General features: G+C 46.1%; 2 protein-coding genes across 4 annotated transcripts; one reads left to right on the plus strand and one right to left on the minus strand.

The window, feature by feature from the left end:
- The first annotated feature begins 416 nt into the window (after positions 1-416).
- LOC130384226 (prickle-like protein 2) lies at positions 417-6947 on the plus strand. Its single transcript, XM_056592338.1, has 8 exons — positions 417-566; positions 1973-2086; positions 2181-2318; positions 2661-2864; positions 3253-3439; positions 4673-4827; positions 4959-5760; positions 5864-6947. The coding sequence occupies exons 1-8, from the start codon at positions 432-434 to the stop codon at positions 6823-6825; spliced, it is 2697 nt and encodes an 898-aa protein (XP_056448313.1). The 5' UTR covers positions 417-431; the 3' UTR covers positions 6826-6947.
- Positions 6948-7135: 188 nt separating this feature from the next.
- LOC130384382 (periphilin-1-like) lies at positions 7136-16077 on the minus strand. Of its 3 annotated transcripts, none has more exons than XM_056592535.1 (6): positions 15939-16069; positions 15415-15524; positions 13125-13345; positions 11889-11944; positions 9738-9854; positions 7136-8637 (listed from the first exon to the last, which is right to left on the minus strand). In XM_056592535.1, exons 1-6 carry the CDS (start codon positions 15975-15977, stop codon positions 8431-8433), a joined length of 750 nt encoding a protein of 249 aa, XP_056448510.1. In that variant the 5' UTR covers positions 15978-16069; the 3' UTR covers positions 7136-8430. The 3 variants fall into 3 exon arrangements, with proteins under 3 accessions (XP_056448510.1, XP_056448501.1, XP_056448518.1); XM_056592526.1 differs by having other exon boundaries at positions 7137-8637; positions 9738-9857; positions 15939-16065; XM_056592543.1 differs by lacking the exon at positions 7136-8637 and adding an exon at positions 8645-8949 and having other exon boundaries at positions 9738-9857; positions 15939-16077.
- Positions 16078-16130: the final 53 nt, after the last annotated feature.

Consider the following 16130-nt stretch of genomic DNA (forward strand, 5'->3'; position numbering starts at 1 on the left):
TGTCATTTATTTGTCGCTTTTTCCTGTTGCACTAACGTGTGACGTTTATGTGTGTCGTGTTTTATATAGCTCTGCTTAAAACTCTGTAATTTATCTGTGCTTTGGTCTTGATGCACCTGGTATGTACCACTGGGAAAACTAAAGCTGCAGTATCCCGATTTAGCCCGGAATACTAAAGAGGCTACACTTCTCTGCTCTCACCTCCTCTGCCATGCTAATCTCCTCCCCTATCATTTGTTTCCTTTTAATGGCCCGCTTATTATCAGCGTATAATCGCTCTCCTATTCTCTCGTGCTTGTTTAAAACGGTACCACTTCCTGTTACCTCCACCACCCTCCCACCACCCCCCCCATCTCCCCCCACCACCCTATAGACCTGCCGTAGTAGTGTGCTGCTGAGAGGGTCCAGGGGAGGAGCATGTTCTGACAGAGATGCCACTGGAGATGGAGAAGACACCCGTCACCAAGCTCATGTATGACTTCCAGAGGAACTCCACCTCGGACGACGACTCTGGCTGTGCTCTGGAGGAATACGCCTGGGCCCCACCTGGCCTCAGCCCAGAACAGGTGAGGCAGACAGAGGTACACCGAATCAGATATAAACCCACACCCTTCTCCTCCTTACAGCTTCCCTTCTCGTCCCTGATGCTGCAACGCCATCCTTTACACGTGATGTTATCATTATCAAGAAAATAAGTTGATGATTTAGAATTATTATTTCCCCGAATGGTTGGTGCATTCTTTTTTAGCACATTGGATCCTCATGTATTCATCTATACTTTTTTGTTTTTTTTCATATCAGATTCATCACACATTATTTAAGGATGTGAATAAAGCTCTGAAGGGCTCAAAATGTCAGTGGCTTCCCAGGGAAAAAGAAGGCTTGAACTGAATCCTGTGTAATTTTAAAGTAAGTCTAGCAGTGTGTGGCAGCGGACCTCCCAGCGCTGCCCTAATAGAGGAGAAGCATGCCTGATAATAGTCATTTCTCCAGTCAGCTGTCTTGACAGGATGCAGGGAGGATCTCCCGGCCTCTTTCATGCCACAGGAGATACAACACAGTCAGAGCGGCCCCTTGTTTGACGTCCAATGTATATATAAAGAAGATGCTAAAAATAAAGATGGATGATTTTTAAAGAAACAAAAGGCATCTTTTGTTCCATTATCATTCATTCATTATTATTTTGAATGAATGAACAAAGCATATACATATATGCATATGCATATATATATATATATATATATATATATATATATATATATATATATATACCCTTTGTTTAGCATATACTGTATATACATATATGTCTCTGTATATATATAGTCTGCTATAGAAATGTCGAAATAAATAAATAACAGAAAATAGCCATGCAATCATTTGACTCTAAACAAGGTTTTCATATCGTTATATATATATATTTTTAGCATCATATTTGTTCTCATCTTCCTCCTCCTTCTCATCGTCGTTATCATCATTACCATAAATATAAGTAGACTAGTAGCAATACTGTTGTTATGCTGCAATATAATGTTTAGATTTTGTCCTTCATTTACCAGGTTTCATATGTTGTAATTTTTCCTGTCTCGCACATAATTGACAAGCAACGGTTGCCACAGCATTCTGAATGTCATCTGTAGAAAAATAAAGTTCCTTTCCAGATTCTGGTTTCAAGGGCTGTGCTGATAGATAAAAGCAGACTGAAAAACACAAACCTTGATGTGCATAAAGGCTGACCTTGGCTGGCCAAACCTAAGAACACTAATGTCAAAATATTGGCATTGCAAATATTTAAATCAGCTAGTTAAATTAATCCTTGGCTCGATAGATCTCTGGACAGATTTGCTAGTCTGTTACCATGGTTACAATATGACCCGGGAGAAAAGCACTTTTACCATAACGTTAACTATTGATCAAACATAAGTGTGATTCTATTTTGGGTCATCAACTGCCTTGTGTTGTATACTTGTTCCAGGTGCATCAGTACTACAGCTGCTTACCGGAGGACAAGGTCCCCTATGTTAATAGTCCAGGAGAGAAATATCGCATCAAACAACTTCTTCAGCAGTTGCCCCCACATGACAATGAGGTAAAAACAAATAGATGTTTTTTCAATGGCAGTCTTGGAGTTTGAATACACATGAGATGGATGACGATTTTTTACGTGTTTCTTCCCGGGTCAGGTGCGCTACTGCAACACTCTAGACGAGGAGGAGAAACGGGAGCTGAAGCTCTTCAGTAACCAGCGGAAGATGGACAACCTGGGGAGGGGTAGTGTGCGTCCTTTCCCCCTCAATATCACCGGGGCCGGCTGTGAGCAGGTAGCGGGCTTACATTCTCTACGCTCTCCAGACGCTATGTTTTAGTTTGTGCTTTTGAAATGCCCCAAACTATTAACCGCTGCTATTTCATTTGAGGCCCTTGAATATCTAGTTCATGTTATTATTATTAGTAATATTACAGTATTGCCATAATAATTCCTTATTTGTGCCATTTAAGGCATATAACATGAGGCACTGACTCAATGCAATCTTCTTGTATCTTGTACTTATTTATGGCTCTATATCATAGCTTCTCTAACACTGTATAATTGGAACGTCATGCAGGCCTCTCTGTCCACTGATCACGTCCTGCATTGCCCCTCTTTATCCTCCCCTCTATAGTGCGGTGGCCAAATCAACGGAGGGGAAATCGTAGTGTTTGCTGCCCGGACCGGCCATGGCCAGTGCTGGCATCCCCAGTGCTTTGTGTGCAACATGTGCGAGGAACTGCTGGTGGACCTCATCTACTTCTACCAGGACGGAAAAATCTTCTGTGGCCGGCACCACGCTGAGCGGCTGAAGCCCCGCTGCTGTGCCTGCGATGAGGTGCGTCCGCCCGCCCCCGCCCACAGCCTTCAAACGCTTCAGAGGCCATGAAACGGTTGATTTAGGTCAAAGAGCCTTTCAACTCGCTCTGAATTAATAATACCAAATACATACCTTTAAAGAGTAACGACGGCCGGTCTGAGCCGCCAGCAGAATCGTTGGTGAGACGCTGATTGTATCAACCACTGACAGGCTCACATTAGTACTAAAGGAAATGTCTCTTTATTAGTCAATGTTTGGCCCCGCCGTCTCTGGCTTAGTCCGTCTTTTACCACGGCCTCCTTCCATCCCGAAAGCCTTTTGGATGGATTTTAGCAGTCAGACGGATTTGCTATCTCTGGCTTTGAGCGAATCAGCGTTAATAAACATGATATTGTACTTGATGCAGATCATCTTTGCTGACGAATGCACCGAGGCGGAGGGCCGGCATTGGCACATGAAGCACTTCTGCTGCTTCGAGTGTGAGACGGTGCTGGGGGGCCAGCGCTACATCATGAAGGACGGCCGCCCGCACTGCTGCAACTGCTTCGAGTCCCTCTACGCCGAGTACTGCGACGCCTGCGGCGAGCACATAGGTGACCACACTTCTGCCTATGCCGTGTTTGCCAACCATTGTTGGCCCAGACAGAACACCCAAAGGGGGTAGAAACTCCATCCAACCACAATATGTTTACAAAAGTGTCAGATCTGTGGCCTCACCGCATATGATTTTAACCCCAATGATCTTATGTTCGTAGCATTCATTTGATTGATTGTGGCTGTTGCAGGCCTTTAATAACCCTGTCCAATCACGTCCAGCGACTTCCACAAGGCTAGGCCGACATATTACTGAAGCTAGCTACTAGTCACGTATTTTGGGGGAGTAGATTAGGAGGGAGGCCTCGAGGGGAGGGGTGGGACTTTCCTGGGTGGATACTTTCCAAATCTAGCCTACCATTGCTTGTTTTTCCATATTGTCTACCTTTACTTTAAATGCAATCAAACAATATCCATAGCTTATAAGTCAGCATTCTCCCACGGCCTCATCGCCATATCAGGCAACCCCGAGGTTGTCAACCACTGCCCGAGACATAATTAAGATCCTCTGAACTGCTGATACGGTACAAGGATGCAGAAATGCTCGTGAGAATGTCAGAAAACAAGGAAGGATACGGCGTGTGCTCACTGTGAAGGAAAGCTCCAGGGAGGACGTTAGGGAACACATTTAACAATGGGTAACATATGCACCCCCGGCCCTGTGCGCGACACAGCTGCAGAGAGGCGTAGTCTGCGCAGTGAGAGGTGGATGCTTATTATCCTCTCTGGCTCCAGCAACAGTGGAGGGTTCTGCTTGTTTCAGATGATGCCATGTTGCATCCAGATGGAAGGAAGGAAAGATGATTAGTTCCCCTAGCTCTGGATCGCGTCCAATGAAATGTGTTGTGTTATTTTACCAACCGCATAATCAGGCATTTGAGTGTAACCGAACAAATATTATTTTCCCTCGGGGACATAAACCCAGGTAGCGCCAGAGCTCATTTATTCATGATATATTTGTATTTATTTATGTCACAAGAATAACCACTCACACATATTTCCGATTAGTTTCATCTACAGACTAAATACACACCATCAAAGGTACGGTTCCAGTCTTGCTTCAGATCGATGAAACCATGTATATACAACATTATTCAGTATTTAATATTTCAGATTTAATCAACCCTTCACCATGTCAAATAAAACAAAATCGGGATCTCATTGACCATATCATCTCATAGTTTCCATTCATAGATCTGCAACTAAGTTGTGTTTTACGGCTTGACTTTCAGGGATTGACCAAGGCCAGATGACCTATGATGGACAGCACTGGCACGCGACAGAGGAGTGCTTCTGCTGCGCCCGCTGTAAGCGCTCCCTGCTGGGCCGCCCCTTCCTCCCCAAGCAGGGCCAGATCTTCTGCTCACGCTCCTGTAGTGCCGGACAGGTAACCAATCATGCACATTGAAAAAATTGCAATGATAGCACACCAGGAATTACTCTCGACCATTCACGTTTTTTCCACATTGTTGAACCAATGTCCCTAACACAGTGCTTTCTTGTGTGTGAACCAATCAGGAACCGAACGAATCGGACTCTTCGGACTCTGCCTTCCAGAGCGCCCGGTCCCGGGAGTCCCGCCACAGCACCAATGTTGGGAAAAAGGAACGTCGAAATGCGAGCCAGGAACGACGGAACGCTGAGGCCCGGCAGCCGGCCTCGGCGCCCATGCCCGACCGCATGTCTGCTGAGATAGACCCCCTCTCCGTCCAGATGGACCGCCTGAGCGTGTCCTCCGGCCCGACGCCCAGCAGGACCCCTTGCCGAACCCCGAGCCGCACACCCAGCCGCGCCCCCAGCCTCAACCAGGTGTGGATGAGCAGGGATGAGGCGTACCCTTCTGCTGCCTATGAGAGCGCCAAGCGGGAACCCTCTCCCACTCCCACACCCATACAGATGCTGGGCCAATGTAATCCCAGACAGGGTTACAACCCCAACTCAAACCCTCACCCGCCCACCCAGAGCCCCGTCAACCCAGGGAAGAGGCCTGATTCCTGGGGTAAGGAACAAGGCAACACCAAGAGAACCCCTATGGCCGCCCTGAGAGGCCAATCCTTCAACGAAAACTGGATCCATCACAGCCAGGACGAGTTCCGGCCCACCAAGCTCCGCACCCAGATGAGCTTCAACGAGGTGTCCAGCCAGGGCCAGGGCATCTCAGACAAGAGGAGCATCAGCCTGCATGGCTTCCAGAGGGCGAACCGGCCCCCACTGATTCGGAGGAACCCCATCAATGGCATGAGTTTCCAAGAAACCCTTACTCCTCTTGAACAGACTCCTCGTGGATCCATGGATTCCCTGATCACATCCAACGCCGCAGGTGAAGTATCATTTTATGTAAAGGACATAATAGACAGGAATCATGCATGTAATGACACACATCTTCGGATGCAATATTTGATGCAGAAGTGTTTTCTTCACAGGTAACTCTCTGGACGGGGTCAGTAAGCGGCAGGAGCATCTGTCCAGGTTCTCTATGCCTGATCTGAGTAAGGACTCGGGCGTGAATGTGTCTGAGAAGAGCCACATGGGCACTCTCAGCTCCTCCATGCAGTTCCACAGCACAGAGTCCCTCTCCTCCTCCCGTCTGTATGGGAACATGGACGCTGCACTGAGGGTGGGCTACCCCCTGCAGTACTGGGACCCCTCCCGGCCCCTGGCCTTCAACGCCAACGGTCACGCCGGTCTGATGGGCAGCAGCGGAAACATACGCATGTCATCCATGAGCGAGAGAACCCCTCGCCGGCACCCTAACGGGCAGGAACCCGTATCCCAGCAACAGCAACCGCAACCGAGGAGCCGCAAGCACCGCCGCGGTAACCACGGTAACAGCCAGCACCGCAGCGGACGGCACCACAAGCGCTCCCGCCGCTCCCGCTCTGACAACGCCCTGCACCTGGTGGCCGACCGGCCCGCCCACGTGGCGGAGCCGCCGCACCGCCGCGTGCAGGAGGACTACGACCGCTTCCCCAGCGGCCACGCCGCCAGGGAGCTGCTGCTGGGCCTGGCGCCGGGCGCCTACAGGCAGCAGCAGCAGTACCGGCCCTGCCCCCGCACCACCTCGGACCTCACCCTGCAGAACGCGGGCTGGCAGCCGCAGGGCCCGGGCCAGGGCGGGCCGCTCTGGGCCGAGGGCTACCGAGAGGGGGCGGACCCCTGGTGCTCGAGCTGCTCCTCCAGCTCCGAGTCGGAGGAGGACGACGCCTACTTCCAGGGGGAGGCCATCCCGCGGCCCGTGCAGCTGCGCTACATCAACAACGAGGAGCTCCGGCACCGCTACAGCCCCTCCGGGATGCCGGGCAACCACGCGCCCCTGCATGGACCCCTCCACGGGCAGATGCACACCCGCCAAAGGAGAAAGAGCAAGAACTGTGCCATCTCCTAGATGTGAGGGAGAGGATACGGGGACTGGAGAGCGGGAGAGAGAAGGATGTGTGGGAGGGAGCAGGGAGTGGGATGTGTAAGAGAGATAGTGGACAGGGACTGCGTGTACAGTAAAATGGAAAGAAACTGAGGGTGGAGCGGATGATGAAGAAAGGAAATGGCAGATTCCTGCTGTTTGTGATCTAACACAACTCTTGTTTGTGTACACCTACAAAGTATGACGTTATCGCGAGAAGAGGTGACTCAAATCAAGGGACAGCTGACTCAAATCAAGGGACAGCTAAATAAGGATCTGTTTGATCGGTAATCGTGCATATAGTCTGGTCTGGTCTCAAATAACTGGCTAATGTGCGTGCGTGTGTCTGTGTGTGTGTGTGTGTGTGTGAGAAAGTTTATACCCTTTGCACCAGAGAGTCCTTTCAACATGTCAAAAGGGGAGTTTTTTGTATCACTGTAGAACCTGGGCTGTGTTGGCCAGCCTCTGCTCACAGGCCAGTGCTCTGAACACATTGGCGTAAACCTACCGAGAGGAGAACACATCGAGAGATATCGTGTTGGAATAGTGAAAGCTGTGCGATATGAATGGAGAAAACTGTGGGGTAGGTACTGAGCTGCGACTTAGTTTGCCCCAGTGGAATCCAAAAGCTGCTGGAAAAGTGTTGGCTCACAGACCAAGTTATCATCTTATGTAAATAGTCTGTTACACCATGTGCTCTACATAGACTGCTCTCCATGCTTTACCAATGGCAGGTCGCTAGATAGGCCTCAACTCCTTGTTCTATCAGGCAAAGTAACGTCAGGTACGGTCCTGTCTTCTTTTCTTCAACATACTTCTTTTTTTAATACTTATTATTTTTAGTTGGATAAATAAAGGACAAATTAATAGTGACAATAAATTATCGATACCTGTTTAATGTATATAAAGTAAACAAAAATAGAAATAAAAATGTCTTTAAAGTATTGGATGTGGTAATGTAAATGTTATGTACATATTGTCTTACATATTTATATAAATATATTTTGTAACTTAAGAATCCTTATTTGTATAAGACAGGGTAGAGATAGGAGGATTTGCATGTACCTTTTAATGTTGTCGTCCTATATGGAAATAAAGTGTATTACAATGAATAACCAGAAGGGTGCCAGTTAATGTCCAAGCTTACTGGTATGTGGTTGTTGAAAACAGCGGTTGGTAAAGTGATCGAAAGACCCTTTTCAATGTCAGGTGTCTACCCTCTCTTCATCAACTTCCTGCTCAGCTCAACCCACATGAAAATAAAATGGATCATCACATGTTGCGCAATACCATGGTTTCTAGCATAAGCATTTACCTTCTGAAATTGAATAAACCATATATGGTGAATGTGATTCACTGATACTATAAAGATATACAAAATGCCATTTTTGGTGCATCTTCTTTATAAAACACAGAGACACAACTAAGATCTGGACATTTGAACTGGGCTTTACAAAAACAAACACACACACACACACACACACACACACACACACACACACACACACACACACACACACACACACACACACACACACACACACACACACACAGACTAACAATAAAAATAAAACCGAGGGGCATATGTGTTTATGTGTGTGTGTGTGTTTGCATCTCTTGGGAGGCTGCACTCAGGTCATACTGGGTTATAAACTGGTCCATGGCTGCAGCACAGCGCAGGCCTATCTCCTTGAGATTTTCCTGCACAGCGAAGCGGATGGGAGGCACTAACGAGGGGTCCTTGGAGACCAGCTGCTTCACCACCCGGCTGAACGTGCCACAGTCCCGTTGATAAACCTGGAAAAAACACATTGACACGCTCACACAAACACACCGTCTCGTTGGCCTTCTTTTGTTTTGCTCGGAGGCGGGCCTTTGAACTGCACAGCACTAAGGCTTGAGATAGCCCGGATAGATTAGCATCCATTTCATCTTTCCTCACAGCGTCGGTTCATCACACAGGGACGATGTGCGTGATCATTTGCCGGTTTCTTTTTTTAGGCTTGCGTGTGCACGCGTGCCCACTCGCGTGCACCGTGCACCTTGCACATGCCAGGCTGTGTGAGGCGACCTGTATCCAGTCTGCTTTCTGAAAGAGCCCACTTTCTGCTGTAACCATGGAGATAGGAAAATAAGAGACCTTCTCTTAATTTGAAGTGGATTGAGAGAAACACTCGCTCACACACTACGCACCGGGCCTCATGTGATGTGCCGTCACCTGGAAGCTTGCTTTTCAAGCACGTGTGTGAGGTCCACCACGCCACTATTTGGTCGTGGTTTTTCAACTACATCCGTGCTGTTGACAATTTTTATTTGGATGTTTATCAATGTGTCTTCTACTTAACCTACTTTTCATTTAACTTCAATTTTAACCCATTTAAAATATGGACTCTGGTGTGAATAAAAGCCGTTCTCGTACTGGTCTGAAGCATCAGTAGTAGACCTGTTAAATCAACCTGTTATGTCCACATCAACCCCTGAATAAACTGGTGTAACAGTCCTGGTCCATAACCTTTGTGTCAAACATGTTAGGTTTAAGTTTTATTTTCCGTTAAACATTTTGTTCAGTTTTTTCTTCATCCTTCTGTGTGCAGATAAATTCATTGAAAACAATTGTCTTCTGGCTAGTGTAGTAAAAGTAAAGCAATAAACAGATTAATTCAGACTGATCAAGAAAATAATAGGCATGTGGACTCTGGTGTAGCAGACAGCACCCCACTAGTAAGAAAACTACTATTCCAGGCCAATATGTATTATTTATCCCACAGAACTAGTGTGTGTGTGTGTGTGTGTGTGTGTGTGTGTGTGTGTGTGTGTGTGTGTGTGTGTGTGTGTGTGTGTGTGTGTGTGTGTGTGTGTGTGTGTGTGTGTGTGTGTGTGTGTGTGTTGTGTTGTACCTTCTCTATTTCTTTCCTCTTTTCTTCGATGGCTCTGCTCTTTGCCATGGCCGGGCTTACAAGTGATGGGTGCCCCACTGGTCTTATTTTTTCAGTCTGACTTTGGTCTTGTGTTAACTGCTAAATTAAAATGAAATATAAGCAAATAGACTGAAGCAACACAATGATAATGACAAAGAGTGCTAATGTTACAATAGAATGACATTAGCAGAAGATGGTAGAATGATCTCATCAAATGTAATAGTGAGCCTGTGGCAATACTGAGAAGATTCTATAGTGTGCTGTCTTAAGGGTAATTTATAGTCATTATAGTTATAACAATAACTTTATTTATATAGCACCTCTATAAAACTGCCTTTACACTGTGTTTGTATGGTAAAACAAGCGGATAAGTCAACAAACAAAGAGTGTCATTTTTCTTGAAGGATACTAAAAATGTCCAAAAACATTCAAACAACATCTTATCAGTAAACTAGACTAAGTATAAATAAATAATACAATAATAATTAAGTATAAAATATCATAAAAATGCATGTATGGCAGCAAAAAGGACAACACCACAGTATGTTGTGTTTTCAGAAGGGATTTCAATCACATTGCCTTATGGTTGCTGGCACTGTGTTCCAAAGCTTGGGAGCCGTAACGGCAAACGCCCGCTCATCTTTTGGTTTTTGCCTAAATTGTGGAACAGTTTGCTCCCCCTGAGGACCTAAAGGCTATGTCCTGGCTCACAGGGATCAAACCGGTCAAAACTGTAGCTTGGGGACATACCTCATGAGGTTTAAAAGTAATTAGTAGAATTCTTAAATTAATTCTGTACTTAATGGGGAGCCAAGGGAGGGCAGAAAAGAATGGGGTAATGTGCTGTCCTCTATTGCAGTTGCTGCATTCTGGACTAACTGAATGGGGGAAAGGGCCTTTTGGCTGAAGCCAGCAAGACACAAGTTGAAGAAGTCTGGTCGAGAAAAGACAAAGGCACGCCTCAGCTTCTTCAACATCAGTGTCCACGAAGAAGAGGTTAGCTTTGGAGATGGTTCTTATCTGTAGAAAACATGACTAGACTCCTTTTTAGAGATGTGGCTTGAACGTTAAGTCTGGGTCAAGTCAAAGCAAGGTTTCATACAGTCTGGATAATTATTGGCCGACAGATAGCCAAGGCTAGGGCCATTCAAATTAACCACTGGCTTTCAGATGGAGCTGGAGGAAATGTTGTAACTTTTAGCATTGAATGTCATTATTGCAGTCTGCTAGGGCAGCTAGGCAATTAGGTTCACAAGGTCTCAATGGGAGGTATAACTGCGTGTCAGCTGCTTAGCAGTAAAAAGCGACATTGTGTTTCTGAATGATGTGTCCAAGAGGCAGCATGTAGATAGAGAATAATGGTGGAGCCAAAATAGAACCTTGTGGCCCACCACACATAAAAAGGGTTGCGGAGGACGAGGCCTTCCAAAGCGATGCTCAGTATGCTCTATCTGACAGGTAGGCCTTTATTATGTCATGATAATGATGTTTATTTTTCATTTTGACCAAGCATTTTGCCCTTTCAGTAAACTAAAAAAAATAAACATTCCAAATCGTATACAGTACACAGACTGTTGAAAACCCATACGGTACCAGAATGCTTAAAGCCTGAAGGTTTTCTGAAACAGCATAACACTGTAATGTAAAAATGTGCATGGTTACACATAAATCCACTCCTGGCCTATGCTCATTTTCATGTGACTCCGAGGTCTGAGTGTAAACTGCTGATCCTGCATGATTCAATGCCTTTATTAAACTACAAAGGTGCATGGAACAGCCCTGAAACACCTGTGTCTTCCAATGTATTAGACAACTCACACCCTAATCAATTTCCTTTCTTAAACCTGCAATCAATGATCGCTTCAAGGCCTCTCCCTTTATCCTCCCACTATTCTACTCTGATGTCGAGTGAAAATAACGTTGATGAATAGCTGTATAGTCTACGAATGGGGGAGAGCTTAAAGAAGGTGAAACATGATTAATTACAAAAATCATCTAAATGGTAATTTTAAAGGTAATCTTGTTTTGTATTGTGTGTACGACACGGTACACACTGTGTCTCTCCAATCGGTTCCACTCTCATTACCACAAAGAGCAATTAAAGACCCAAGCGTCAGATGTTGTACTCACTGCTTTATCTTTCTTATTGCTGGGAAAGGTCCGAGAAGTTAAAGATCCTGAGGTGGCTGGGGAAAAAGAACTGTTTCATTATCCCAGCAACATGATTCGAATTGACAACAGCAAGGCGGAAGCTGAACAATCACAATTTTATTTGACCGGATCGATTTTGTCTCGTGTTGCTCGACTATCTATAACTGTGTCTTAAGGCCACCATTAGGATGTTACTGCACCTCATCTAACTGAATGTCATCGACCTCTGGCTTAAAGGGATGGTTATTTTTTGCATCCAGCAGGTACTCAAATCAATGTTTCTTTGAGCAGAATGCGTTAGGTGCATTTGGGAAATCTGCCTCGCAACATTGGACTGCAGTGTTCCGATGTGAAGCAAAGGCTTTGTTATGGCTCATTTATACCATTGGCTGCCTCCCCTCTCTCACTCTCTCACACAGGTATAGTCAGTCACACACACACACACACACACACACACACACACACACACACACACACACACACACACACACACACACACACACACAAACAAAAATGCACACACAAACCATGGATGAGTCACCATCATCGCACCATCTCTCAGGCACACCGAGAAACCTGTTCCTCACACACACACACACACACACACACACACACACACACACACACACACACACACACACACACACACACACACATACACCTCCACAGTGCTGCAGTATGCGCAGAAATACAGTGGAGTGTGAGGGAAGAAGAAAAAGCATGCCAACACTAGAATCTCCGCTCCTGCAATAAGGATGGGCAGCCGGTCTTTGACCAAGAATCAATAAACAATTAATACATGCAACGTTGTTCTGATAACAAAGCTAAAAGAAGGGTGGTTTCCTCTTGTCTGCATCACTTCTTTGTAGCAATAATTCATCTCTAATCATCAGCAAATACCTTCTTCTTCTGAAGGGAGTTCACATGATACAGCTACCATATGAATAATCTGGCGTTTGTTACACAATATAGAGTTAGGGCTGTTATAGGCATGATGAGTATTGTGTCATGTGCCACAACCAATACAGAAATGACTGAAACCATTGCCCAATCCACAAACGGTCAGGAATTATCCAAATGAGGTAACATTGACATGATATAATTTGAAAACATTTGGTACCCAATGATAGTCCACACTGCCACTCGGTGGTGGTAGGGTGTACATGCATGTGGTTTGCAATTCTTGTGGCTGTTTAAATATATAACCAATCTTACCAGGTTTTTCAAAAGCCGGTGAACTGACTCGATGTATGGGGTTCTTTGTCATGTCCTTTTCTTCCGCGATCTGTTTTAGTATCTTCATCTTTTCCACCTGCTTCCATTCTGCAAGGCTAATTTGCTTTTTTGTCCCGGTTCTCTGACGAGATTTTGAGCCGAAGGGGAGTGTCCCCCGGGCTCCTAAATTGGAAGGAGTCTTCCAAAGAGAATGCTCAGTCCTTAAAAAAAGACATAGAAAAAAGGGTCAGAGAAAATGAACAATAGGAACCACCCTACCTGGCACCTTCCTCCAGATCATCACCCGTCCCCCAGCATATAACAACAAGCCTAGCACTCCACAAGTCTAACATTAATAGGAGTTCCCCTAGCCTGCCTATCGTCCCCAAGTGGCTAAAACTTGCGTTCGGTGTAAAACGAGGGCTAGGTATCCTGTTCGCCTTTGAAAAAATGGAAGATCAGGAGCGCTGATTTGGAATGGGGTCCCATATGTCGTCATAAGGGGCCAAGCTACCTCCCCTTCCTCTGCCTTGTCCGCCCAGGGAATTTGACCCACCAATGAGACAATGAGCTACGACCGCCACATGTGTGTGTGTGTGATTACACACACTGTAACGCAAGTGTTGTTATTTGGATAACCGTTCTGCTGTTGGTGTCATGGCGCAATACACGTCGGATCTTTGACGTCTCTGGTATTTCCACAACGAGAATGTAGTTGGGGTTATCTCAGCCATGGTTGAGAAGGAATTGGGGGAAAGGAACTTTGGCTTTGACTCCCTGAAGTACATGAACTGCTACATGGAGGAGAAAGGGATTGTCTCCCGCCGGAGCCCCGCTGCCCGCTGCCGCGAGGCACCACCGCCCAGCAGCGGGCAGCGGGCGGTTCAGTCTACTGACTACTTCAGATTGATGTGGACGTGGAAAAACCAGAGACGTCGGAGAACCCCACGCAGTCGTTTGAGATTCATAATATCATCTGGAGGTGCACACAGCTTTTGGCCGTGATAGTATAGATTATATGATATCGATATCTTTTTATTATTTGATGTTATTTAGATATAGAGCTCCAGGACTGTAACGCAAGTGTTGTACACTTCTTTGTTATTTGGATAACCGTTCTGCTGTTGGTGTATTGGTGCATGGTTGAGAAGGAATTCGGGGAAAGGAACTTTGGCTTTGACTCCCTGAAGTACATGAACCACGACATGGAGGAGAAAGGGATTGTTGCCCTCGATTGTCTCCCGCTTGAGCCCCGCTTCCCGCTGCCCGCTGCCGAGGGACCACCGCCTCGGCGTTGCCCGCTGCAGGATGCCAGCTGCCGAGGCAGTGGTCCCTCGGCAGCGAGGCTCCGGCGGGAGACAATCGTGGTCAACAATCGCGGGCAACAATCCCTTTCTGCTCCATGTCGTGGTTCAGTCTACTTCAGATTGATGTGGACGTGGAAGAACCAGTGACGTCGGCGAACGCGACGCAGTAATTTGAGATTCATAATATAATATCATAATAATAATATCATCTGTAGGCACACACAGCTTTTGGCCATGATTAGGAAAGAGTGTTTAGATGCATTAAATGTGGCAATGTGGTGGCAGCATTGAGGGGGGTGAATCCGGGACGCTGGTTTCATTGTTAAGCCTTCAGGAGGTGTCGTGGGCCTAACTTAACGAAACATCTGTGAAAGAGGGTGCCCACATGATAACCCCAATGATATTCTGCTTACTGCTTACTGCTGTATTTACTGCTGTTAGTTGGGCTAGTTGTCTCGTGTTTTTCACCTTTGGTTGGTAACTCAGTAGCCAGTGTGCTTATAAGGTTAGTTTGGACAGGGGCTTCTGAATATGTGTTTTCCTTGGATTTTGGGACAAGGGATTATAACAACTGATCCTGTGTATTTATTAATGAAATATTATATGATATAGATATCTATGTTTAATATGATATTATTAAGATATAGAGCTCCAGGACTCCCGCCGGAGCACCTGGAGTGTTCTAGAATGTTTACAGAACACGGCCTAAGGCCGTGACTGTGCGCCTCGCCATTGCGATACATCCATTGTAAAAAGAGCGCATGGTACCATATGGCCGCAAGCTGCTCAGGGTAACACCACACCCTCCTCCTTGACCCGCCTCACTCCTCATTTGCTCAATGTGCGACTGGCTCGTAGTGGCTGTAATTGTGCACCACGGCTGGATTTCAGGAACGTCTTCAAATACTGTGTTAGGGGCCCAGGCAATAATATCTATATTAAAGCATCCATAAAGTAGCATGCAATGGGACCTTTAAACTTACCTTCGCCTGAATGGACTTTGAGCACTCGAATTGTACCCCCTTGCCATCCTTGCCATCCTTGCACTGTGTGTGGTGGTCGGACTGGACCTGGTCACGGGTCGCTTCAGATCCTTTAACAACAGGTGACAGAAGTGTCCAGAGTGAAGAAAGCGTATACTGAGATAGATTCCATTGGGAGCAAGGGTCAATTTAGCAAAGTATTAATATTATCCAAAGATGTCTCAGTATTTGCCTTGCCACAACACTGGGAGTAAAAAGATAACGAATAACCGACGTTGAATATATTAGTGTCGGTTATCCTCGATCCTGGCATGAGCAGATATCTTAAACCACAATTCACACACACACGCACACACGCACACACGCACACAGACACGAAAGTAGACACTTTCAAACAGGGACAATGGTTGAGGGTTACGAACTGATTGTTTTTGTCCCCTATAAAGCCACCAATGCCTAGTGATAAGGATTTCAACACTCAATGACAACATTTTAGCAGGTAATCAATAAAAAGCAAAGGCTACTTTCTTCTGCAGCGTCTCATGTCTTCTTCCGTGTTCCATTTCAGTTTCGATTCCTTGCTTCCTGACTGCGCAGGCGCGCAAACGACAGCAAAGTCGTGTGTGTGCGTGTGTGTGTGTGTGTGTGTGTGTGTGTGTGTGTGTGTGTGTGTGTGTGTGTGTGTGTGCGTGCGTGTGTGTGTGTGTGTTGATGAT

This window comes from Gadus chalcogrammus, chromosome 1, assembly GCF_026213295.1.
Source record: "Gadus chalcogrammus isolate NIFS_2021 chromosome 1, NIFS_Gcha_1.0, whole genome shotgun sequence".
Lineage (NCBI taxonomy): Eukaryota > Metazoa > Chordata > Actinopteri > Gadiformes > Gadidae > Gadus > Gadus chalcogrammus.